Source organism: Rhinolophus sinicus, linkage group LG09 (genome assembly GCF_036562045.2).
Source record: "Rhinolophus sinicus isolate RSC01 linkage group LG09, ASM3656204v1, whole genome shotgun sequence".
NCBI classification, from domain to species: domain Eukaryota; kingdom Metazoa; phylum Chordata; class Mammalia; order Chiroptera; family Rhinolophidae; genus Rhinolophus; species Rhinolophus sinicus.
The window spans coordinates 37,794,349-37,821,206 of NC_133758.1; the positions used below are offsets into that span (position 1 = coordinate 37,794,349).

Below are 26,858 nucleotides of genomic sequence, written 5' to 3' on the forward strand. Positions count from 1 at the left end.
ACTTCTCAAAGAACTATAACTACTTAAGGGGTGATTTTTCCTGCCTTCCCTTTTCGAAACTGCTACCTTTGACAGTAATACAAAATGGTAGCTCTTAGTTTTAGTAGCCGAACAATTGATTCTAATTGTCTTCACTGTTCCCTCTTTTCTGTCACAGAATCGGAAGACTTTTTGATGGTACAGAGCCCATTGTTTTGGACAGTCTCAAACAGCACTATTTCATTGACAGAGATGGACAGATGTTCAGATATATCTTGAATTTTCTACGAACATCAAAACTCCTCATTCCCGATGATTTCAAGGTGAGGGATTCTTTTTAAATTACCAATAGCATAAATATATGATTTGTTTTGATGTGCTCCCCCTCAAAATATTTCTAGTTTTACATTTTTAACATATAACAACTTGAGTGGCATCAGAGGTCTCTGACATGATTATACTTTCTTCATGAAATAGAGTACATGGTCATTAAAGGTTTATATTACCCAAGAGGACCGCTTTTTAGTTAAAGAATTGAATTGCAATTCATTTTAATTCATTGAAAATAAGTTGATTAAATCCAAAGCTTATTTCTGACACATCTTAGTGAGGTAGAGAATAAAACTTCCTTAGCTCAATAGAGACTTTTTTTCTCCCAGAAATTTAAAGGAAACATACTTACAGTAAAATTTTAGAATTGTTCCCTTTCAAGTTAGTAAAAAATGTTAAAGTTAGTCCCACATTGTGCTGGCAAGTCGAGGCAATGGAATCAGATAAGAAGAGCCAATAGAAAGTGTTAATATTAGAAGGGAATATACAAAAATGTAATCTTTGGAGCTGTTAATACTTCTTTAAAAAGAAAATTCTAAGGAATCAACTGAATACTATTAGGACTAATAAAGTACTCATTAAAGCATCTAAATTCAGGATCAGTATATTACAATCAATAGCTTCTATAGAATAGCAAGATATAATGGAAAAATAAGATATAATGGAAAATATACCATTCACAGCAGTAACAAAAACTCTTAACACCTAGGAATAAACATAACAAGAAAAATGTAAAGCCTGGTTAAGAAAACTGCGAATGTCTACCTACAGTTATAAAAGAAGAATTGAATAAATTAAGGGACATTCTGTGTTCCTGCATAGGAAGCCTCAATATTGTTAAGCTGTCAGCTGTCCCAAAATTGCTCTACATATTCAATGCAAACACATTTTAATCACACATTGTTTTTAAAAAAATGAAATTTGATCCATTTATAAAGTTTGTGTAGAGGAAAAAAATGCTTAAGAATAGCTGAATAGATTATTGTGGGTTGTAATAGTGGTGGACAGTGATAGATGTGTCCTTCTGGACGTCAAAACATACTATGAAATTATAGTAATAAAAAAGTGTGATTCTGACAGTGCTAAAATTTACAAATAGGGGCCAGCCCAGTGGCTCAGGTGGTTTGCTGAGGTCTCTGGTTGGATTCCTACATGGGCCAGTGAGCTGCGCCCTCTATAGCTAAGACTGTGAACAACGGCTCTCCCTGGAGCTGGGCTGCAGTGTGCTGCCGTGAGTTACCATGTGCTGCCATGAGTTACCATGTGCTGCCATGAGTGGCCGGTGGCCAGTGTGAGTGGCCAGCAGCGGGCGAGAACTGCCGTGAGCTGCTATTTGTAGCCAACCGATGACAGCCGACCAACCGACTGCCTCAGTGGGGAGGGGGGATGGTGCAAGGCTCATAATACCAGCATGGGCCAGGGAGCTGTGTCCTACACAACTAGACTGAGAAACAACGGCTTGAACTGGAATGGGTTGGGGGCTGGGGGGCGGAGGCAGAAGAAGGGGAAAAATAAAATAAAATAAAATTTACAAATAGACCAGTGGAGAACCAGGTCCAGAGACAGATGTGTGTGTGTGTGTGTATAGGAATTTGATATGTTCTAAAGGTGGGAAAAGAATAACCAGAAATTGGCACTGAGATAATTAGTGCTCAGACATTTGGGGAAAATGTAAAGCCAGGGCCCTATCTCATATCACAAGTTCACAAATATTCCACAAATAAGGATAAAAATTAAAGCTGTAAAAGTAATAGAAAAAATGTAAAGGAATTTCTAAAACTATAATTTTGAGGCAGAAAGGGCCTACCGAAGCAAGACTTAATACCCAGATGGTAGCCTTTAAATTTTTTTGAATTAAAGATACCATATGCAAATAAACAATACGTGTCAGACTCGAAAAATATTTGCAATGGAAGATCAATAGCTATCATAAAAGAGCTCCTAAAAATCAACCTGCAAGAATTTCCCAAAGAAAAACATAGAAATTACCTATAATCATTTGAAAAGATATTCAATCTTCCTAGTATCAGAGAAACAAAACTTAAATGAGATACTCCTTTTTATCCAACAGATTGTCCAAATTTTTTTTAAAAAATTGATAATATACAATCTTGAGGAATATCCATTGTGGTTGGGAGTTGAAAATTATTAAACATTTTTGGAGGGCAATTCAGCAGTAGTATTTACGTTTTCAAACATCCATACTCTTTGATCTATCAATGCCATGTCTATTGATTTATCTTCTAGAAATAGTCACATAAATATGCAAAGATATAGGTGCATAGGATATTTATTGTGGCCATATTTGTAATACTAAACACTGAACAGAACTTAAAAAAAAAATGTCCAACAATGGCAGGTGCTTACAAATATAGAATATCCACACTATGGACTGGTTTTAAAGAATGTGGTAGTTCTCTATCTGTTGATGTGTGTGTATGGGGGGGGGAATCACCAAATTTTGTTGTTCAGTGAAAATGTTAAGTTCAGAATATGTATTGTATGTGCTTATTTATGTAAAATATTATGTGTATGTACGTATAAACAAAAAGATGTAGTAGACCCCAAATTAATAAGGGGTTCAGAGGACCTCTCATCCATCTTCTCCTTCAGGATGTTGAGCAACAGGGCATGTACCAATGATGATTAGCCAAATGGAAAAGTCATATCATGTACACATTTATCTTACATGAAAACAACTATATACATTGGGCGGGAAATAAGAGTCATAATTGCAACCAGTGTGTGCAGTCCCCTGCAGCCCTGGAATGTGCCTGAGGAAGACCTGAGACCTTGTTACTTCTCAGTCAATGGCAGGTCCCAGAGCCTCTCAAACAGTGTGCATCTAATGGTGCTGAATGTGATTCCGGGATTTAAAGATATATAAAGTTGGTTTGTGCAGCATGGCTCCTAGATGAAAGTCAGCTGTTTCATCAATGATGATCGCTTCCGCCTTAGGAAGGAAAACGTACTGAGAGTCTATTTCTAATATAGCGCCCTCCTAGAAGGTTTTCGAGGATAATCTTTAATGTACTGTACTGTATATACTCTTTCTTTCCATCGCAATTTTCAAACCAGCCTTCCCCTCATGCCATTTCATCTGGCAAGCATCTTATGCAGAGGCCGAAGTGAAGTCTCCTTCCTCCAGCCCTCAGTCTAAATCTGGGGACACACATGCTCAGACACGACCACAGAGAAAGCTAGCTGGCCGGGCTTAGACAGCAGGCCCCAAGGCTGCTTAGATAATCAGCTGCATAGTTGAGGACAGCAGACCGCTTCACACACTAGCTGCAGGTGCAACAGAGGGCTAAGAAGGAAGTCAAAACTGCTTCTAGAAAACAAGCACTGACCCCACATGAAGCTGAACAGGGCTGAGCCCTGCCCTGGGCACAAGAAGGAGTCTGGAGAGGGCCTGCTGTATGGAGGCACGGACTTCAGCCCCACGAATCAAACCTGGGACCACCCATGACAGGCGTTCACCAATCAGGTGTGAAGTTTGTCCTGTGTGGGAGAGCAATTAAGCGAGTAGAGAGAGAAGGGTTGAAGGTGTGATGTAGCAGCAAGGGGGCGGTGAACTTTTTCTTACTCGCTCATGTTTTCCAGGAAGGAAGACAGTGGAAATGGGAAAGGGGGTGAAGGAGGGAAATTTTACTTTTAGTTCTGTTTTCAGGTGATTGCATTTCCAAATGCCCACTCAGAATCTCCACCTGGATAGTTCATGGGCTACTTAAATTACGCTGCCCAAACATGAGCTGGCCATGCCCACCTCCCCTTCCCCACCGCCACCACCATGAAACCTGGTCCTTTCCTTTGTGTCCTAGCTCAGTAAAAGATGCTAGAATCTACCTACCTGCTCCAGGCAGGAACCTGGGAGTCATTCTGCACTTTTTCCTCTTCTTCACCTCCCATGTACAGTCCATCAGTGAGACTACCCATAGTACCTTCAGGATACTTCTCGAATCAATCCTCTCCTTATCCCACCTCCCCAGTCCAAGGCCCAGCCACTCTCTGGGTGACCTAGAGTCGCTTCATGGTTGGTCTCCCCTCCCCCAACTCTCTCATCCACTCTCCATGTTGAAACCGGGAGACACTTTTTTCCATTAAACTTTTTATTTTGAGATCATTGTAAATTCTCATGCAGTTGTAACAAGTAACAGAGAGATCCTGTTACCCAGTTCCCGCCAATAGTAACATCTTGAAAAATTACAGTACAACATCACAACCAGGATATTAACATTGATACAGTGGAAGCACATCACCACAAAGATCCCTCCTGTTGCCTGTTTATAGCCATACCATCCTCCCTCTCCCGCTCCTCCATCTTCCACCGCATCTCTCATCAAGGGACACTTTTTAAAAACAATAGTGCATCATGACTCACTCCTGCTTAAAACTCATAAGGGGCTTCCCATTGTTCATGGAGCAAAGCAGTGTATCCTTGTCAGAGCCCACAAGGTCCAGAAGGCTCTGGCCCCTGCCTACCTCACCTGACTCTTACCCTACACATGTGCCTTATAGGACTTCGTGGTTTCTCAAACACACCATCTTTTTGCCCCCCTCAGAACAGACCGTTCTATCTGCCTGATGCTCTTTCCCTGGCCTTTATTTGTCACTCAGGGCTCATTGTATTCATTACTGAGACGTCCTGTGCCTAGTCTAGTTTAGGTTTTCCTGTATCCCCCTGATTCTCTGTGGTCACACACAGTACACTTGTAATTACTCACCTCTGTTGTTTAACACTATAGACCCAGCTGTAAGTTCCAAATGCTTTCAGCTACAAGTGTTGGAATAGTTGATAGTGCCTTAAACGAATGGAGATTTGTTTTTCTCACGTAGGAAGTCAGAGGTCCGTGGTTGTTGGCAGTGATACCTGCTCAGTAATGTTATCAAGGTCTAGGACTCTGGTTTTTTGGTTTCTATGTGGATGTTTTAGCCACGTGCTTGTCACCTCAAGGTCATAAGGTGACTGCCACAGCTCCAGGCATAATATCCTCATTCACGGTGGGTAATAGGGGCAATAATACTTCGTCCTCATCAGAAGCTCCCAAGTAAACTTCCCTTTATAGCTCCTTAGCCAGAACTGAGCCTCCCCTAGCTGCAAAGGAGACTGAAAAAGTGATTTTTAAACACAGCAGAAAAGGATCAAAAGAATAATAGACCAGAAGCTAAATATAAGGCACTTCACTTCCACTTAAAGTCATACAGAACTAAATGGAAAATATAAAACTTGTATGTATAGAATATCATCATCTTAAGTGACTTATCAGGGTAATATATGAATTTATAATTCTCACAATTAAAAGAGATGCAGACTCCAGTGAATACAAAGTAATTTGTGGGGAATTACAATTAGAAAAATGATAATAGCTTTCAGTTGTATTTAGTTGTTTTCAGTTGTATTATGTTCCAGAAAGGGAGCTAGGTATTTTAAATACATTTAAATATGGCGGGCATTATTTTCCCTCCAAGGACATTCAGGTTAGATGCTGGGGAGGGAAGAACTTCCGGAGTTAAGCAGTGGTGGATTGCAGAGGACAGTCCCTTGAGGACTCACCCAGTCACCCTTTCTCACTCCCTTAGGATCCCAGAGACCTGAGAGACCTGCTCTTCATCAATTCTAAGTACAGAACACACCCTTTACTTGTCTGAGGATTTAGCTGTAGCCCATGCTTCGGGAAAAAGATAAAAAGCATGTCAAGTGAAACTCACGTATCCCAGGGCCCTGAAATGTTTCCCACGAAACCTCTGGGTGACAGGCTATAAATTACAGGGCGTTCTGGAACCTGCAGGAGGGAGCAGCAGGAGAATGGAATCTGAGGTGGCCATTCAGCCCTTGTGGCTGGTGGTAGAATTGCACCAACAACTGCAGTCAGTCTGTATGAATCACAGGTGCACAGGTGAGCTCTTAGTTTCCCACGCATGCCTGTCCCAGAACAATATCATAGGTTCTTTCTTCCTCGTCGGAGTTTATTTCCTGACCTTGGGAAAGGGACATAGCATTTGGCATGTGGAGAGGATTTCTTTTACAACATTTGCTAGGGAGAGCATTCCTCGATTACCTGCTTTCCTCTCCAGCAGTTCAACGCTGGATTGAGCTAATGCATGCCCCTTAAAAATCTCATTCTGCAAATGTGCTGACTGAGCTAGATACCCATGAGACATTTACAAATACAAAATTAGGGAATTTTGTATTTTGTAGGGAATTTTGACGTTTACAAATACAAAATTTAGGGAATTTTGTATTTCAGAACACTACTTAAGTGGCAGCCACTTGTGCTCTGCGCCCACTGAAAGCTATTGGAATCTGTTCTCTAGATAAAGCTGTTATAGAACTTCTCTGCAGTGTTTTATTATGGATATGACTGTTATCCCTCTTCCCTTAATTTCCCCTCCCCACCAGTTATACTGATTTGTTCATTGTTGCTTTATTTTCTGCTTATGCATGCGCGCATGCACACACACACAGTTCTAATTCCCAGTAGCACCAGGAGTCCAGATGTCTGTTTCCCTTTTTGATGGAGAACCACAAAATTCTCTCTCTAGCATTTTATTTTGAACATCTTTGGTAAGTTTTCCCCCCTGTTGCTAACATCTTTTGTGGTCTCTGGATGAATGTCCACCCTTCCTAGATATGGAAAAATTTGCTGGCAGGCAGCCCCCAACTTACCTATTCCTGGCTTAAGTTAAAAGTCTATTACCTATTTTTAAATAACTTTTTTTTTTAAAGATTTTATTGGGGAAGGGGAACAGGACTTTATTGGGGAACAGTGTGTACTTCCAGGCCTTTTTTCCAAGTCAGGTTGTTGTCCTTTCAATCTTAGTTGTGGAGGGCGCAGCTCAGCTCCAGATCCAGTTGCCGTTGCTAGTTGCAGGGGGCGGAGCCTACCATCCCTTGCTGGAGTTGAGGAATTGAACTGGTAACCTTGTGATTGAGAGGATGCGCTCCAACCAACTGAGCCATCCGGGAGCTCAGCGGCAGCTCAGCTCAAGGTGCCGTGTTCAATCTTAGTTGCAGGGGGCGGAGCCCACCACCCCTTGCGGGACTCGAGGAATTGAACTGGCAAACTTGTGGTTGAGAGCCCACTGGCCCATGTGGGAATCGAACAGGCAGCCTTCGGAGTTAGGAGCATGGAGCTCCAACTGCCTGAGCCACCGGGCCGGCCCCTAAATAACTTTTAATATTATAGAAGAAGTATACGTACATTGTAGAAAATTTGAAAAAATAGACAAGGAAAAAATAGTTTAAATAGCATATTCCCACCACTCAGAGATTGTCAGTGACAAAACGTTAGTACACAGCCTTCTGAATTTTCTATGCTTATTTTAGACAATCTCTACCTTTCCATTTTAGTAAAATTTCATTTCGTTTAATACTGCAACCATATTCAAATTTCCCTTGTTGACCCCAAAATGTCCTTTACAGATGGTTTTTCCAAGATGGTATTTGATCCAAGATCACATATTGAATCCAGTTAGGTCCCTTCCTTTTATTGTCTACCATAGTCCCTTTTCATGTGATGCTAACTTGCTAAAGAAACTGGGCCAGTTGCCCTACAGAATGTCCCACCATCTGGATTTGTCTGGTTGCCTTGTCATATGCACTTCAACTCATTACTCTATCCTCTTATGTCCTGTAAACTGTAAGTTGTATCTAAAAACTTGTTGGGGTGAAACATCTTGGGGAGAATATATCTCCAGTGATATTGTGTACTTCATATTACATCACATTTGCAAATACGTGTGGTTGAATCTCCTGTCTCCAGGGTCGTAGGGAAGCTCAGTTTATTCATCTCTAAAGTGAGATCTTGACCTTTCTGCCTTGAAAAACTATTATAAATTCCCAAAGAATAATTATTTTTAAAACATATACTCTAAGATTTTAAAATTATTTAACCATGATACGTAATAGATCTGTGAATAACCTATTTCCCTTTAACTAGATATGAGGCTAAGCAAGAAATATGGACGATGGTTTCTTAATTAAAGAAGATAAAATTGGCATGGGAGCAGAGAAGAGTGACATTTAGAACATTCTGGAGTTGCGCTGCTGAAAGTAAATGTGGATGCTTTGGATTCATTTCCTTTAAAAGAAGAACTGGGGCAGAACCTGCTGCTGCCCCATACATTCCTGCCCACTTCCACTTCGTACCTTGCGCATAAAAGAATGAGTCGGCTAGAAAAGAATGGTGGGCATTGTCAGATAAGAACAGAGTCTTGAGGAAAGATTTCAAAAGATTCAGAGACCAGAAGGAAATGAGCACAAGACTAGAAAATCTGAAAGGAAACATGATAAACCCTAAAAAATATGGGATTTAGATAATAAAGTGAAATGATCCTGATTGAGTAAGGAAAGGAGGATGAGGTTTCTAAAGAAAGCAGCCTTGGGACTGAGTTTGCTCTGCAGGGACTTGGAGGAGCCGAGGCTGGAAGCATACGTTGGGAAATGGAGAAAGACAAATACAAAGGAGCCTGCCAGGAAAATGAATGGCCAGCATGCACTTAACCGTGCAGAAAATGGTAACAACAACAAAAGGGAACCTTTTTAGTTCTAGGGCTGGCCGACGCTTGGAAGCAATTCAGCGCCAGAAGCTGATGGAGGAGTGAAACCCATGTGCTCAGCTGTTCTCTAGCGTCCGCTCCCCCCAGCATAGACTAGACAGAACAGTGTGGTAAAGAAATGGAGCCCATGTAGTCAAGAGAGTAAAAGAACGAATACCTGGTGACTTGAAGTACTTCCAGGTTAGGCCCATGAGATTACGTCCCAGGTGCCAGATGACCTTTGGGGGGAGCCTTTTTAAACCTTCACTTTAATAACACTACAGAGTCCTTAAGAAATCACTGAGCAAGGCAAAACGTCTAATAAGGGCCAGTGTTTCTCTAGTTTTCCAAGAGTACATAATGATGACTATGAACAACATTACGTAGGGAGGCACTCTGTCAGTCCATGGTGAGATTTCCAAGTGTATTATTACATACGTGGTTTGTGAACTCAGAGGAAACAAGAAGGTGGTGAAGATTCAGAGTCAGCATAAAGGGACTTGTAGCCCTAAGTCTTGGTAGCCTCAGTGCCTTGGGTTATTATGCTAGACAAACTGGTAGATCAGGGATTGTCATGGACATAGACTCACAGAATATCAGGGCTGACAGCTACTTCAATACACTTTACAGATAAGGAGGCTAGAGCCCTAAATAGTCAAGGAGACTATCTAGGCCATTTGGAGACTTGGGCCTCTCACACCTCCAGCCTTCCCCCTCGGGAGTCCCACCTAAACACATGGTATTTCAACAAAACTCTGGCAAAGGCCACAATTATGGGCTGGATGATCTTAGACTTACAGGTTTTATAACTGCTTGAACAGTCAAAAGCCAGAGTCATGATTTGTTACCTGAGCATCAACCTGACCAAAGGCCTGTCCTCTCAGTCCTTTAAGAAATGATTCATGTATAGAAACAGGACACCTAGTTGAAAATGACACAAAAATGAGAGGGAGACCTAGAACATTGAGAAAGGGAATCCATATTTTCTCAGTGCATTGGAACCAATTCAGAACCTACAGTATGCAATTCAAAGAGGGATAAATAATAGAGGATTTAAAATTTTTCACAAGTTTTGAATGAGGAAGACCTAGCTCAAGAGCAGCTCTTGTGAAAAAGGCATAGGGATTTCACTGTAAGCAAAATGTGAATAGAGTAATGGCACTGCCAAGAAAGCTAATATAGCCTTATGCTGTGTGGTAGGCAAAATAATGGCCCCCAAAAGATGTCCACTTCCTAATTCCTGGAAGCTATGAATATGCCACTTTACATGGCAAAAAGGACTTTGTAGATGTGACTAAATTAAGGATCTTGAGAGAGGAAGATTATCCCAGATAATCCAGGTGGATTCAATGTACTCACAAGGGTTGTTATGAATGAAAAAGGCAGGAAGATCAAAGTAGGAGGAGATGTGGCAACAGAAGCGGAGGTAGGACTGATTGATGCAGGACCATAAGCCAAGGAATACAGGCAGCCTCTGGAAGCTGGAAAAGAGAAGAAAATGGATTCTCCCCTAGAGCTTCCAGAAGAAACACAGCTTCAATAACCCCTTTTTAGACTTCTGGCTTCCAGAACTGTAAGAGAATAAATTTGTGTTGTTTTAAGCCAATAAATTTGTGGTAAGTATTATAGCAGCCATAGGAAACTAATACAGACTGCATTAATAGTGGTTAGAGTGTCTAACCCAGCAAAGGTTGTACAATGCACTCATTAGATCACATCTACAGTATTAGGTTCAGTTCTGGTTTGGGTTCAGAAAACATGTTGACAAAGTCAAGTACATACCAGATGTTGAAAAACTTCAAAGTTATAACAAATAAAAAGGAGCTGAAAAGATTGGGTATTTTCAGCCTGAATAATATTGAGACATAACAGTTGTCTTCAAATGTTTGAAGGATTAACATGTCAAGGGAAGATTAAAATCATTAAAACCCCAGAGGGCAGAATTAGGACAAATAAATTGCAGTTACAGGTAAATTCAGATTATTTTAGTGAAGACATTTACAACAACCAGAGCTACAGAGTAAATGCTATGCCTTATTAGGTAGGAGACTTTCCATCACTGAAAGCAATCAATCAGAGGCTGAATGGTCACTATTTAGTGATATTAGAAAGGATTCCTCCATAGGGTCAAGACTGGTCAAGAAGACTGCTCTAAGTATCTTTAAGATTTGAGGACTTGATGACTCTAAAAAGACAATACATATTTTCACTGGAGTCCAAATCTTCCTTGTGCTGAAATTTGTAATTAAATTTCATAGAAAAATAAAAAGCAGTAGCAGGCGTTCTCGCTTCTGTTGCTTGTGTAACGTTCTAAGCAGCATTTAAATCTTTTTAAGAGCTGTCATCTTGAGAAGTAAGTACAGTATTGAGGCCAGCATCTCACAGTTGACAAAGTCAGGTACATACCAGATGTTGGTGTACTCCAAAGTTGGCAAGGCCACCATAGTGGGGGGCCACAGGTCAACCAGGAGGAACCTGAAGTCTCCCCACTGCTGTCCTCAGGCTGAGCTAGGGAACCTCAGTTCTGCCCTGTCTTAAGAGTGGCCACCCCTCAGCCTCGTTCTGAGTCCTCAAACCAAACAGTATCTCTGTGGGTCAGGAGTCTAAGCAGGGAGAAATATGTGAAATGAAGATGCTCAGAGCAATGGGAGGCTGTCCTGTAGGGAACTAAGACTCCTGTAGTGATGGAGTTGCAAGGAGAGGACAGAATAAAGAAGCAGCCCGTTCCGCTGATGAGTATCGATGATAGCGTCTTCTGCTGGGCCCAGGTTTCTCAATAGAAAGTGGATGATCCAGCTAGAGGCCTGCTGGTACTCTCTCACCTCTCCACACTGTTTTCTCTGGAAGCCTTCAATAATGCTGCTGTTGCTGCTTCATTTGCAAGAGAAAGAGCCAAGTGCCAAATAAAAACAGTTCTGTGGTCATCCTCTCCCCAGGCTCCATCCCTTCCAAAAGGCAGAGGCCTCTGACAGTGCTTACGCCCTGGGTTTACAGCACTGGCCTTCCTGCAACCACCAGGCACCGCCTGCCAACTGCAGCCCGGGGAACGAAGGCAGAAATGCCTACGTCAGTTGATTAAAATGTTCTCAGTTGACGTGTCTGGACAAGTACCCACTTACCTCACACCCAGAGATGATTGTGGCCATAGCTACGTGTAGACATAATGTTGACCTGCTTGATAACAGTGTTCCTAGGTGGCTGCCTCCCCCCATCCTGCTTTGTCCTCCCCTTCAGTGGCTTGTTTGTGTCTTAATACTTGTTTGTTAGATTTCTGTTTTAATTCAATAGATTTTTCTTAAAGGCAAGAGAAAAAGAAACCGTGCCTAAAGACTGGGTGATGGCGCTTTCAGAAGTGGACTAGCTTCCTTTACTGCACCTCTGTCTTATAGGAGTCAAGGCCTAATGTTGTTTGCCTCTCTCACTTCATGATGGGCGGCACCAATAGGTGGCTGAGGGTGTTGTGTCAGCCTCCATATCTCCTTCAGGCTCCGTGAAACCATCTCAGATCAACTCCCAAGTGTAGGTGAAAGCAGCCGAGGTGAAAGCAGCGTACCCTCCAGGCATACACGCACCACCGCCTCACGCCGCCCCCAACTCTCCTGCGAGAAGTTCGGGAGCTGCCCCTGAAGGTGACCTGGAGTATAGGCTTCCAGTGAACAGAGCACAGCTGTCCCTCCTTCACCTCAGTCAATGTTGGGTTCCATCCGAGACCAAACTTTAAATACCCAAAGGCATTTTCCTACGAAAAGAGAAAAGTCTTGGGTGAATCCTTTCACATCCCAGTTTTCTCATCTGCAAAATAGGAATAATAATGGTTCCCAAATCACTGGGCAAAGATGGGGATTATAGGACTTAATTCATGTAAAGCAATTAAAAGAGGGTCCACTTGGCTCTTAATACTCTTAGTTCCTTTTATAATCACTGAATGAATGAATGAATGAAAATTGAATCTGTACAAATGTGTTATAAGTGAAAAATTTACACCTAGATTTGATTATTGATATAACAGGGGTGTTATATCAATGTCCTCTTATATGTGGACATTTTCAGTACTTTCTGTTTGTATTTTGCACTGTAAAATGTGTGGGGTTTTTTTTTCAGGACTACACTTTGTTATATGAAGAGGCAAAATATTTTCAGCTTCAGCCCATGTTATTGGAGATGGAAAGATGGAAGCAGGACAGAGAAACTGGTCGCTTTTCAAGGCCCTGTGAGTGCCTCGTGGTACGTGTTGCCCCAGACCTCGGAGAAAGGATCACACTCAGTGGTGACAAATCCTTGATAGAAGAAGTGTTTCCAGAGATCGGCGACGTGATGTGTAACTCTGTCAATGCAGGCTGGAATCACGACTCAACGCACGTCATCAGATTTCCCCTGAATGGCTACTGTCACCTCAACTCAGTCCAGGTATAGCATTGTCATACATTGTGTGTCATCGAATGTCATTCTTAATGCTGTTACTTAACCTTGCCTTCACATGGTATCTTTCCTTCAAAGAACTGGAAAACTCTGTTGTTGTAATGCTTCTGTTGGGTAGATACACATATTCACCCCTCTACAGCATTCATTCAATTGTTCCATAGATGTTTATTGAACATCTGCTATGTTCCAGGTTGCTGGTATGAGCACTGGAGATAGAGAAAAGAAAAAGAGAGAGAACAGCTGTATTTTCATGGAACTTACATTATGGGAATGGAGTGGGGGTAAACAATAACCAACATAAAAATGTTAGGTCATGAGAAGAGGATATCTGGGATAGAGTATCTGGCAGAGGGACCAGCACATTCTGAAGACTCTGAGATAGGAGTATGTTTGGCATATTGAGGAATATCAGGAAAGCCAGTGTGGCTTGAAGAAAGTGCAGCTGGGACAGAAAGGGCCAAGAGGCCAGCGACAGCCAGGGGCAGATTGTGGATTGCCTCATAGAGGGTGGTAAGCACTCTGGGATGTTTGGTTTGGGTTTATTTGGGTTTTGGTTCATTTGCTGGCGTGAGTAAAATGGAAAGCCATTTGAGGATTTTGATCAAAAGAGTCACGTGATGCAACTCAGATTTGAAAATGAGTATTCCAGCAGCATATGGAAGACAGTGCAAGCAAGGGGACCAGTTGGAAAGGGATGGTCCAAGCAAGAGTTGAGAAGTGTCCAATTCTGGATATCTTGAATATAGAACTAACAAAGTTTTCTAATGATGGCTGCAAGTTGTGAGATGGAAGCTAAGATTTTTGATGGAGGAGCTAGATGGAATTGCCATTTTCCGAGATGGAGAAATCTATGGGAGAAGGAGACTTAAGGGTGGAATTCAGAAGTTTGGTTTACACCATGTATGGTGCCACGTGCCTCAGACATTGGTGGGCATGGCCATCATCTTAACTAATGTGTGCCAGCCCTGGGCTCCGGGTTGTGCATGCACTGTCTCCTTATAACAACCCTGATAGGCGAACACTGTTAATCCCTCTATCTTGCTGATGAGAAAACGAGGCATACTTGAGTCTTGACTCCAGGTCTACATGACTCAAAACGATTTGAAGTCAATGGAATGGGGGTTCCACCCCCTTTTTAATTGGAATGGGCCCATGACTTTGTTCAATCAATATTGACCCAGCAAAACCTCTCCCAAACTTCAAAGCCTAGAAGCACCCACTCTGTCATTCTGCCTCTTGAGTAGTCCACAACTATTTATACTTTTTTAAATTGATGAACAGATGTCTGAGAGCAGAACAGCAGAAACTGTTGGCAGAAGCTAAGCCTGGGCCATGCCAGAGGAAGGCACACTCTTGGGGGGTGTCCAGGTCCAGAAGTGCACCCATGCAGTGTTCCTGAGTCAGACCTCCCTGACAGCCCTTCCCCTCTCCTCTCCTCTGCACGGAGGAAGGGGCAGAGCCGAGCTATTCAGAGCCAGGACAGCAGTTCATCACTGAGATGAACTATGAGGCTCCATCTCTCATACGGAAAGCCTCTGCCCCACCCCTCAGGCCACTGAATAACTAACATAAATTCATGTGCCTGACAAGTTTCCTCATCATTCAAGTCTGGTGAGATGTAGAAATTTTCACATGGATTATCGTTGTCATATGACACAGCCATGACCCACTCTAGCTTCCTGCTCCACCAGCCAAGCAATAGGCACCGTCCTCTAGGCTTTCAGAGACTTCCAGATAAGGCACCTGAGACCCAAGACCCCATGGAATGATTTTAATATTGTCAATGATCATTAAGGAACTTTGCTATAGATGTTTAAAAAAATAATGGCCAAGGAGCATAAGCTATTTGCATTCTGTTGGAATAAGCTTTGACCACATCCAAGGTAACATTGGATCATATTGAATAATTATCTTATGCATATTGAACTCCTGGGGGAGGGAAGCTTAGAGATTTCCTTATATTAGCAATTTAGCAACTATAACTAAAAGACATGATCAGAGTTCAGTTCTTTATCGTTCAAAGCTTCCTCTACCTTTGTAATTCCTGTCCTCTTCGCAGCAATGAATCCTTTCCAGTAAGATGGTTTGGCCAAACAAACTGGACTTTTTCTTGCTGACAGGCTACATTCCTGCCTCTACTGGGGAAATCTTAGAGTGAGCTGTTCTTTGCCTTTTTATTCAGCAAAGCACATACTGATTTTGAACTTAGGGAGTGTCTTCTTCGTCCTTCCCCTGACTGGTATGCATGGGTATGCACTGTGACTGTATCTCCAGAAACAGAACCATGCAGGGTAGAAGGTTCATTTTGTTCTCATGAGAACTTCTGCTTTAATTTGCCAACAGTTGAAGTTTTAATTTTCAAAAGTATACTCTTGCTTTCCAGTCTTATCTATTATATTATATCTAATTTTATCTATTACAATAGATAACCGATTTTACAAGACAGATTATACTCCATGTAAAAGTAGGTGACCAAAAAAGAATAATAATTTTAAAAAACAGTAAGGGTTCACTTTACATTGACTACATTTTGAAAGTTACTTAATAACATTTTACTTCATTCAAAAAAACATTAGGCAGACATTTTTATAAAATTATGGTTGTCATCTTGCCTTTAGATGGGTATAGAAGTAATTTAATTATATTCAGATCCTGGCAGGGAATATTTGCAAGTCTAATATTTGTTGGATTCCTAAAGAAACAGAATGCTGGAGTTCAGTTTCCTCTAATTTTGCTTATCTAAGAGATGTAGGTAGGAACTGTTTACGGCATTTAAGAGTGTGTAGTGACAAACCCGGGGATCTTTCTGGCATTAGGTATTTGATTTCAGAATTAAAGAATAGATTAGGCCTATGTTTATAGGAAACATTTAGAATTTCTTTATTTTGGATATATATTCTAATATATCACCATTGCATTTATTCTTGCCTTACTGAATGCATGCAAGGCAATAAATCTATTCCAAATGTCACAAACTTGAAAACCTGGAGATAAACCTCCATTGTCTCCAGTAGTCCATTTGTTCTGCTCTTTGAAATGACATCAATCTTCCAAGCTGAAATATATCAACTCTGTATTGGGAAACTTGAACAATGGCAGAGTTAAGAGTGGATGAGTTGAGAGTGAATCACTGGTTAGTAAATTCAGATAATATCACTGACTTTCCATATCCTTCATCTCATAGAATATATTTTTGTGGTAAGTGAGCTTTGAAATGTGAAACTTTTTTTTTTTTGCAGAGAAGGTAGTGTCACACATTGCCAAACAGATCTGAGTTGGAAACCCAATTCCATCACTTACTAACTGAGCCTCAATTTTCTCATCTATAAAATGAGCTAACGCCACCCATTATGCCAAGTGCTTGTAACGATTAAATGAACTTGGCATGTGGAAAGCTAGCATGTATAGGCACAATTTAGGTATTAGAAACATTTACTCTTTCCCTCCTGCCCTTTAATCCAGAATCTTCATTTGAAAGCAGAAACTCAAAAGAGATTTAGAGGTTGGATAAGCTTAACCAGAGCTGCACATGATCTCAAACTTTGGGACAGTTCTCTGGGTTGATTATGTGGCCAAAGGGCATATCTCACCCCTAACCAGATGGTTGTCTTTGCCCCTCACAGGTCCTCGAGAGGTTGCAGCAAAGAGGATTTGAAATCGTGGGCTCCTGTGGGGGAGGAGTGGACTCGTCTCAGTTCAGCGAATATGTCCTGCGGCGGGAACTGAGGCGAACACCCCGTGGGCCCTCTGTCATCCGGATAAAACAAGAGCCTCTGGACTAAACGGACATATTTCTTATGCAAAAAGGAAAAACCATACATAACGAATAACAGGGGACAAAACAAAAAAGGGACATTTACATGCAGTTGGGACAGCAAACCAAGTCCTGGACCTAGAATTGAATAAAAGACACATTTGTATCCAATAGAGACCACACCTGTATTCACATGGGAACAATTGGAATAGTGATATCCTCAAGGTGTAAAAAATATATAAATATATATATATATATACATATATATATATGTCAAAAGGTAGGAAATGCAAAAAAAAAAAAAAAAAAAGTAAAGAAAAAAAGGTGGTAGCTACAGTTGGTGCTGTGATGGCCGTGAAGTGTCCTGGGCCTCCCAAGGCCTCTGACCAATAAACAAGCCATGAGCAGTGAGGACGCATCTCCTTACAGTTTCCATTGCCAACAGCCATCCATTGTTTCTTTTTCTTTTGTCTTTCTTTTTCCTTTCTTTCTTTCTTTTTTTTTTTTTTTAAAAAAAAAACATACCTTGAATTGAGTTTCTTTGCATATGGAGGTTTTAATGTCTCTTTAGGCAGGGACCGGGCAGGACGTCAGAAAAACTCTTATGAGCACGTTGCATTCAAAAGATGTTAGACATGACATTTTAAATGTAGTTTGTACAGAAGTCACACTTTTTGTTCGCCTCACAGATGTGAACTTTACTTTGTTTTTAAACTGATCAGTTTTGCAAAGGGGCCAGAATTATTACTTGTTAGAGTTGCTCCAGTTTGAGTCTGCTGCTTTCCTACAATTTTTCAAATTTTATAATGTATTAAATACAATAAACTCTGTTTAAAAAACAAGGTCTGTGTGAAACACACATGTTGGGGTGAGCCTATATTCAAATGAAATTTTCCTCTTTAAAATGTTCTGTGCTGAACGTCCAAAAGAGGCCTAAAAGCTGAGGCCAGTTTTGAGGTCAAAACCCACTATAGGATAAGGATGTTGTCACCTGTTCTGAACAGTTCTGTTTCCATTCAACAAGTATTCTCTCATGTGCGTTGTATTCTGCATTGGTTAGCAAGATAAATCTTCCTTCTTGTGAACTTTTTGTTTACAATTTCAAGTTCTCTATTGCTACAGTGCAAATCACACTAAGATTGCAGCTGAAAAAACATTTTGTTCTCTCTTGTGAGTGTGGTTCTCTTGTGGACTGGCCTTCACTGAGCTGCTTCTGGGCTGTGATGTCATCTGGGCTGTGACTGGCTGGGATGTTCAAGGTGGCTTCCCCACGGGGCTGCCAGTTGATACTGCCTGTGGGCCTCTGGGTGTGTGTGGCTTGAGCCCCTCCCAGCATGGGAGCTAGGTTCCTAGAGGGAGTGTCCCAAGTGCAAGTGTTCCCAGAGGGAGGAAGCAGAAGCTGCAGTCTTCTGAAAGGCTAGGCCTGGAACGGCTAGGTGAGCTTCTATTGGTTCAATAGACCCAGAGCCAGCCCAAATTCAAGGGGAGGGAAAATAATAACCACCTTCTGATGGAGACAGTGACAAAGAATTTTTAGCCATCTTGAACTTACCATAACACCAGTCCAAAAGATCCAAAAAGTAGTGCATTATGGCTTGGGAAGAAGTAGGGGAAAATCTCAGGGCCAGAGGATCACTTTCTTATTAGCCAAAGAGATAAGAAACCTGAGATTTCAATACCACTCTGGAATTAAACCCTCAGCTTTTTCACAGCTTGAGTGATTCTGGAGGCTCCTCTGTCAGCCCTGCCAACACCTCTCTTCCCTACTTCCTCATTCCAGACAGTCAAACTGGCACGATGATAAGATTGACAGGTAAACTATAATGTGTTTCTGCTATGGAGACGTTCCTGTGGTGATGGGCTATTTCCATCCAGAGCTTCCTTTCTTTTTTTAAATTAAAAAGTCTGTGCCTGAGGACACTAGTAATGAAAATATCTCTGGCTTCTGAAACTAAAAGTAAGCTGTTAATAGCTCCTATCACCCCCTGAAACACAGAAGCAGCCCAAATACTGAATTACTCTAATGACTGCCAGCCAATCTTCCACATAGTTGTTTAATTTCCCCTTATTTGAGACTAATACAGCACTGTCTTTGATGGAGACAGCCAGGACTGCTCCCACCGCCTGCTTGGTCATCCATGTCCTGAAAAGAGAATGAAATTGCTATATGATTTTACTTATAATCCATTCTCATTAGGCAGAATTTCCCAAAATCAAAGCAAGGGCCCCCACTTGGGGACTTTCTGCTGATTATTGTCTTTGGTTAACATTTACACAGCATTCCCTGTGTGCACTTAGTACTGTCCCAACAAATTATTTCACCGAATTCTGTGCCTTAGCTATTATAATCCACTTTGTTTTTTTCTAAGTTCTTATGCCCATTTATACAACTATAACCCAACTACACATCCTACAAAAACTGATCCAATTCAAGGGAGCAACCATATCACATGTAATTTTCACATTTGTAGGTCTTCAAACATATGGATTCCTAGATACCAAAGTACTTCAAGAAAGAGCTGATCAATCAAAATATAATTGAGCCACAGATGTATTTTTCCCTACCTTTTATTATCCAATACACAGCTCGTATTCAAATTTCATCAGTTGTCCCAATAAGAATCTTTACAGCTATGCTTACTTTCCCTCTAGAGGATCTGATTAAGATCCATGTGTTGCATTTATTAGACTCTAAATTAGAAAGATTCTCCCCACCCTCCCTTTTTTTTTTTTTTGGTCTTCTATGGCACTGATTTATTTGAAGAGTCTAGGTCAATTGTTTTGTAGTTTGTTGTCAATCTGGATTTGTCTGGCTGTTCCCTCATTGGTAGTCAGGTTAATTTTTTTTTTCTTTTTTATATGTGTACAACATAGGTGATGTTATGTCCTTCTCATTGCCTCACATCGCAAGGGTCAGTTTGGCCCATAATACTGACAGTGATTTTTTTTCTATTTTTATTTTCTGCTAATGTAAATTTTATTGCATGTCAGTTACGGTTTTTCTTTGGTGATGCTAATTTTGACCACTTGGTTGAAATAACGGCCACCAGATTTCTCCAATGTAAAAGTAGCTTTCCCCTTTGTAATTAATAAGTAATCTGTGGGATAAATCTGTGAGGCTGTGCAAATATTCTGTTCCTCGACACACTTTCACCTAATGATTTGAACATTCATGGGTAATCTTTTCCTGAATCAATCATTACCCTGGTGGTTATAAAAGTGTACTTTTAAAAAAGCTACTGTTGCCTGCACCATTGGTATTTAGAACAACCCATTTTTGTTTTAGCAAAATACATTTCCTTAGTCTAGGGCACACAAACATCAACCTCTGATCTGCCCTTTTCTAAGAAGCATTTTAGAAAAATAGAACAAAGCAAGCCACTTCTAAACTGGTTTCTAAATATTAGGTGAGTTTCTACATAGAAATAATAATAACAGCTATGCACTTAATGTTTGCTCTGTGCCAAGCACCTTAATTTGCATTAACTCATTGAATCCTTTTGACCGCACTAGAAGTTGTATTATCCCCATTTGTCAGTTAAAGAAACTAAAACTCTAAGACAGCAAATAAATGAGATGATAAAGGCTAGTGTTCATTTAAGCTTTATCAGGAGGGCTCAAAACAAACAGAAAGAGTAAATTTTCATGTTGTAACAGGATGAGGAAGAAGGTAGATTATGAATTAATAGCATTTTCTCCTCCGCATGGAAATGTATTCCTGTATTTAAATATTTTGAGCATCCCTAACAATACGTTGGCCACTCAGTCTGGTGGTACTATGATGACCGTGACATGGTTTTTGCCATAGGGTACTGCGGGGTGGGTAGGGACCTGCGCATCAAGCGACAGAATTAGGAGAATTACATAGTACAAGGTACTATGGGATATGTGCCATTTCATATTTATAAACCAAAGATTATAGCAATGCTAAATGATAAGGGATTACATCTGCTTGGGGAAATTAGAGAAGCATCATAGGGGAAGTGGCACTTAAAAGATAGGTAAGCTTTTGCAAGGAAGGGTTATAGAAGGAGGGCAGAGGCTCAGATCTGGGGAAGCATAAGGTGGGTTCAGAGCATGGGGTGGGCTGCAGCTGCGTTAATTGGGGAAGAGTGGAACATGGCGGGCAAAGGAAGGTGGAATTGGACTGGAGAGAGGAATTGAATGCCAGGCTAGGGATTCAACTTCAGTCAGGAGGTGTTGAAGAATCATAGAAGGTGGGCTCGGTAGATATGAGATCAGACAATTAAGTTCGTGAACTCATCCTATAAAAAGTGCTACATACTTTAATGCTGAATATCACTACGGTCACCTGTGAAATACTCCCCTTGGGAAGCTATTTTAACCAATTTTGGAACTCTTCTTCTGGAATGGCCATCAGAGCTGTCGTCATATTGCCCTTGATGTCCTGAATGTCATCAAGATCATCTTCCTTTCCGTATTTCCTTTATCTTCGGGTAAAGAAAGAAGTTATTGGGGGCCACATCAGGTGGGTAGGGAGGGTGTTCCAATACAGTTATTGTTTACTGGCTAAAAACTCCCTCACAGACAGTGCCATATGAACTAGTGTATTGTCATGATGCAAGAGCCATGAGTTGTTGGTGAAAAGTTCAGGTCATCTAACTTTTTCACGCAGTCTTTTCAGCACTTCCAAATAGTAAACTTGGTTAACTGCTTGTCCAGTTGGTACAAATTCATAACAAATAATCCTGCTGATATCAAGAAAGGTTAGCAACATTGTGGCAACAAGTTCTCGAACTTAATTGTCATATCTCGTAATCACCTGGAGGTGTGCTGTCTTGATTGGCTGGAAAAAGTCTGTAGAGTGAGGGGCAGTTAAGTAGCTGTTTTTCCAATTCATCCATCATGACTTAGCTGTCTAAGTGCTGACAATCCAAAGATATATGAGAAAATACGACATCACCATGGGTGACAAACTCAGATATCTACAAGGTTCAGATGAGTCACATCAGTTAGGAGAGAAGCAAGCAGGAGAATGTGTGCCCCATTCAAAGGGGCAGCCCCTACTCAACTCCACAGGTTCTCCTGCAGGAGAATAAGGGGTTCTGAACACTTAAACCTCGTTATTCTAGAAAAACTAGAGATGAGGTTTTTGTGTGAACTCTCTAGATAAGCAAATGTTAAAACCAATTCATTTTTTCCAATGTACAGACCAAACAAAGCGTCCGCAGAGTTTGTAATTCTGAGAGTTATGAAGTAATAAAACAGGTTAGACATTCTAGAAAAATCCTATTTGGGTGGAATTACAGGTGATGGCACAACTAAATTGTTTGAGGACATAACTTTTATACAAAAATGAAAAATTGAGGCAAACTTTTAGGCATACTACCATTTGATTGCAAAGATTTCAATCCTGGTATATAACTGACAATATCAACAATAAACTACCCTCCTTGAATGCTTATCATGTGCCAGGCACTGTGCTAAGAGCTTTACAAGTGTTCTTTCCTTCAGTCCTCATAGAAACTTAGGAAGTTGGCATTCATTACTAGCCCAATTTTATAGATGAGAACATTGGTGAGTCAAAAATTTTTCAAAGTTCAAAAGAAACTTGGAACAACACACACACGTTAGATTAATACCTTGCACTCTTTCTGATTTCCTAACTCATGCAAAAAAAAAAAATGATTTTACTCTGTGTGGGGACAGACCCAGGAGAGAAGTTTCCAGGCTCTCGGCCTCACATAGACAGGTGCTGGCTCAGGTAGTAAATGGCCATCAACTGTGATTGGATGGCCATCAGCTGTGGCTAGTTGGCCGTCAACTGTAACCAGTGAGCCATTGGCCACTAATATAACTGCTGTGGCTACACTAGCAGAAAATGGGGGCTAGTAAGAAGATGGTGGCTGAGCTGGCAAGCGCGGATTACAGTTAGCAAGTGGAGTCGGTTGGTTGGCAGAAAAGCAGACAGCAGGTCCCACGACGTGTGAATCCAGCAGCCTCCAGTGAGACTATAGGGGTATGACTCCCCTACCTACGGCTCCATGGGTATTCCTTTTTGGCCTCACCATATCCTGTGTTCTTGTGTGGGGAGCGGGAGCTGAGACCCCGCAGGCCACCCCGCATGACACTCTGCGATTGGCAACTGTAATGTACTTCACTATAAGACACTAGACAAAAATACCACTGCAGTAACTTACTGGTTATAGAATAGGAATTACTAATAACATTCAAAACCAACTAATATTAATATGCATGACTAAAGCTCTGAGAAGATGTGTTGTCTCTGACTTTGAAACTGTCAAGCAGCTCTTCTCAATAAAAGTTTACATTGGTTATATCAGGGTTCCCTAAACTTGCCTGTTTGTGAGACACACAAAAGGCACTTGTTAAAGTTATAAATTCTAGTCCATCACCATCCTCTTCACTCCATTTCCCCATAGATGTCCTGAATCTCAACTTCTAAGGGAAGAACCTGGGAATCTGTATTTTAACAATGCCCATCATAGGCAACTCTAAGATGAGGCAAGTGTGGAAAAGACTGGGTAATATAATTGTGCTCCATCAACCTAGGCTAAGAACCATAGATGAGAATCTTCTGAGGGTACTTTTGTGACATGCCTTTTTATGACTTCATCGATGTTTATTAAATAACAGCTGGCTTCTCCTCTTCTTTTGAAGGCGGGATTAAACACTTCAGGTGGAGTTAGTGGGGGCAGGAGGAAGTATTTACCTGAAATTTAACCTGAGAGCCTTCATCCTTTCCTACTTAGGTAGAGAACCGCCTGATCCTCGGGAAATAATCCACCAGCTACGGAATTCTTTCACCTCCTCTTAGGAAGCTATCAGAGACTTGAATCAACAGAAACTTTACAGATACGAAATACTTATAGTAGCATCTACCACCTGTAAGTATAGCTTGCTACAGCTGTGCAGGAATCCCTTTTCCCCCTATTTTAATTTGTGTGAGTTTCTTTGAAATTTAAATGATGATTTCAAACCTTTAGAATTTGAAGAAGTGTATAAGAGGTGTAAAACCCTTACCATTTACCACAAAACTCCTTTGCAAACGCTTTGATATGTTAGATTCAGAGAGCTCAATCTGACTGTATTTCACATGACTCCAAGTTCATTCCCTCTCTCTCTTTCTCCTTTCCCCCTTCACTCTCAGTGTGAAACACAGTGTTTCATCACTCCTCCCAATCCATCTATTAGATTGCGCTTGTCAGAATAAGGAGCAGACAGTACAGATATTAAATCATGCTGGTGATTAGCAGGACTGAAAAAGCCAGAGAAACATTTGCTGTGCATTCCATTCAAACTGGAACTTGACTTGGAAAGCCTGTTCTGGAATCTGAAGACCAAATCCTTGTCACGGAAGCATCACATTAGTTGGAAAAGAAGCAAGGCCAGTAGGGACAGTTGACTAAATCCTGTCTGAGGAGGCCTTAAAGGATCATCTAAAGGCCTGAAACTTAAACAATCTATTTGATGGAGCTAGTTTTTCTATTAGTGAGCAGTAACGGACAAGTGGATTGGCAAGAGGAAATGGTGAGAGCACTAAAATTTATATTTTTCATCCATTATTAATCTTTATTTGAAATGTTATTTTATTATTTAAAATATTGTTTACTTATGAGTCAAATTCTAAAATGTTCGGTCTCTTAATTAAAATTATGGAATTATGTGAAGTAGGTTGTGTATTCATGAAAATCATTCAGTTATACCTCTTACTTTAAGCAGAATAGATGTGTTTCTAAAATGGTACTTTGACCTTATAATCTTTCCCCTACTGCCAATATAATTTTACAATCAGAGTTATTTCCCATAGTTGTGGGCCAAGGGGCAGACTACATATACCCTGGCCCCCAATCCTTTCTTTCAATAGATTTCGGTGTCTGTCCAGTCTGCACTAACTGCCCTCCACCCCCAACTCACAGCCATGCACACTACTTGGAACTTTCCTTCCAAGTAAAGCTAGTCAAGTGATGAATCAAAATGATTTCTGCACAATCACTAAAAGCCTTTGTGTTAATATTTAAAATACACAAAGGGAATGCCTTACCTAAGTCAAAAAACACTGACAAAGCAGTAGGACTGCATCTAGGTGGCATTTCACAGGGCCCAAGGAAGAGCCACATGACAATGAGAGACCACAGGTCATTCATTTCTCACATTCTCGGCATGGACATCTTTTTCTGTGTCACTGCTCTTCTCGATCTACTCTCTCCCTGGGTGATGGCATCCATCAGTGGCTTCCTTGTCACCTGTGGTTTAGGCCCGACTTCTCCCAGAGCTTCAGGCAAAGTAGCCAGCAATGGGGATACAGTGAAAAATAAGACATCATCCTACCATTCAACTTTTAATGAGGCAGATGATTAAGACATAATCAGATCATTTCACTGTATTGTATAAAAAGCAATGACAGGTGTACAGTCTGCAGCATGTTTTCATTTGGCTATCCAGACCTGAACTTACTTTGGCCTTGAGACTTTTCCTTCCTCCTGTTAGATTTCCTATCTCAGTTCAAGATGCTTCCTTTCATCCAAACCAGGAATCCATTTCCTGCCTTCCCCACGATAATCAGTCACCAAGTTCTACAGAAAGTATTTCTTAAATGTTTCTCAAATCCTTCTCTTCCTCTGCATCTCTACAACCACTTCCCAATGTCATACTATCCATTCCTCTTGTGTGGACTGTTTCCATAAGATCTTAAATAGTTTTTCTGTTGGGAATTGGAGTGTTGCCCCTAAAACACATCTCCCATGTTATAGCTTACTCACTGCCCTGTTAAAAGCCCCAAAATATCTACTCATGCTTTCAGAATCATCTCGTCTCCTTAAGGAGGCATCCAAGGCCTTTTTTCATCTAACGCGACCTACCCCTCAACCTCATCTGTGGCCACCCCTGACCTCCTGCCTAATGCTTTTAGCTCCCCCACATGTCATACTGTTTTAAGTCTCCCTGCTTTGGAATTTATTTGTCCTCTTATTTGCTTAATCACATACACTCATTCTTCAAGTCCTCTTTCACCTATTACCACCTTCCCATGTGCCCCTCAGCTCGCTGACCCTTTCCTGTGATTCTAAATCACCCCATTTATACTTTTATTATTGCACTTACTGCATAATATTGAAATATCTATTTACATGTCTATATCTAAGGGCCAAACTTAAGATCTTCAATGGGAGAAATCTAACTTATTTATATTTATGTCACACCTAATAGGTGCTAAAGAAATGTTTGTTGATGACAGATGAAATAAGCAAATGAAATCTATTATTTTTAGAACAAAGCATAATATGGGTTCATGTTACTAACACCATCACTTGGAGAACTTGTTAGTACTCATAAGAACTAGATTAAATTAAAATGTATGTAAAATAACATATAATAGGGCATTGTTAATTAGCAATATTAAGTCCCTCAAGCACTATGAGTTTTTAAATATTTACTTGGATTTTGTCCAATTAAAAGTCATAGACAACTTTAATATTTGACTAATATGGAATAACAGATTTACTCTCCCACCTGAAACAACTAAAAAACTGGACAAAATACATGAAACAATGCTTTTGAAGACATTGAACATGAGACAAATGATCTCTGAGAGGTGGATAACTGGCAAGGTGAGCCCTGCAGTTTCCCTAACTGCCTTGAGAAAGTTTCCAGGGATGGTGCAGGGTATGGTTATCCAGGCAGAGGTCAGTGGTCTTCCTGAGTGCAAGAGACAGAGGTTGCTGTCTAAGGAAGCTAAGGCAGCCAGAATTTACAGCAATGGAGAGGAGAGAGCTCTGAGAGAGAAGACGAAAGAATTGAAGAGTGTATCTGTGGAGTCTTCAGCTGAGTACTGATTAGTGCATGTGTCCGAGAA

At 40.9% G+C, this 26,858-nt stretch overlaps 1 protein-coding gene across 4 annotated transcripts in view; it reads left to right on the forward strand.

Moving 5' to 3' along the window:
• Positions 1–17,865, forward strand: part of KCTD1 (potassium channel tetramerization domain containing 1) — a 168,480-nt gene extending 150,615 nt beyond the window's left edge. For all 4 annotated transcript variants that reach the window (XM_074340207.1, XM_074340209.1, XM_074340208.1 and 1 more), the window contains exons 3-5: positions 158–302; positions 12,949–13,254; positions 16,893–17,865. In XM_074340207.1, coding sequence (XP_074196308.1) covers positions 158–302; positions 12,949–13,254; positions 16,893–17,051 — 610 coding nt within the window. In that variant the 3' untranslated portion in view covers positions 17,052–17,865. The remainder of the gene's footprint in view (positions 1–157; positions 303–12,948; positions 13,255–16,892) is intronic.
• Positions 17,866–26,858: the final 8,993 nt, after the last annotated feature.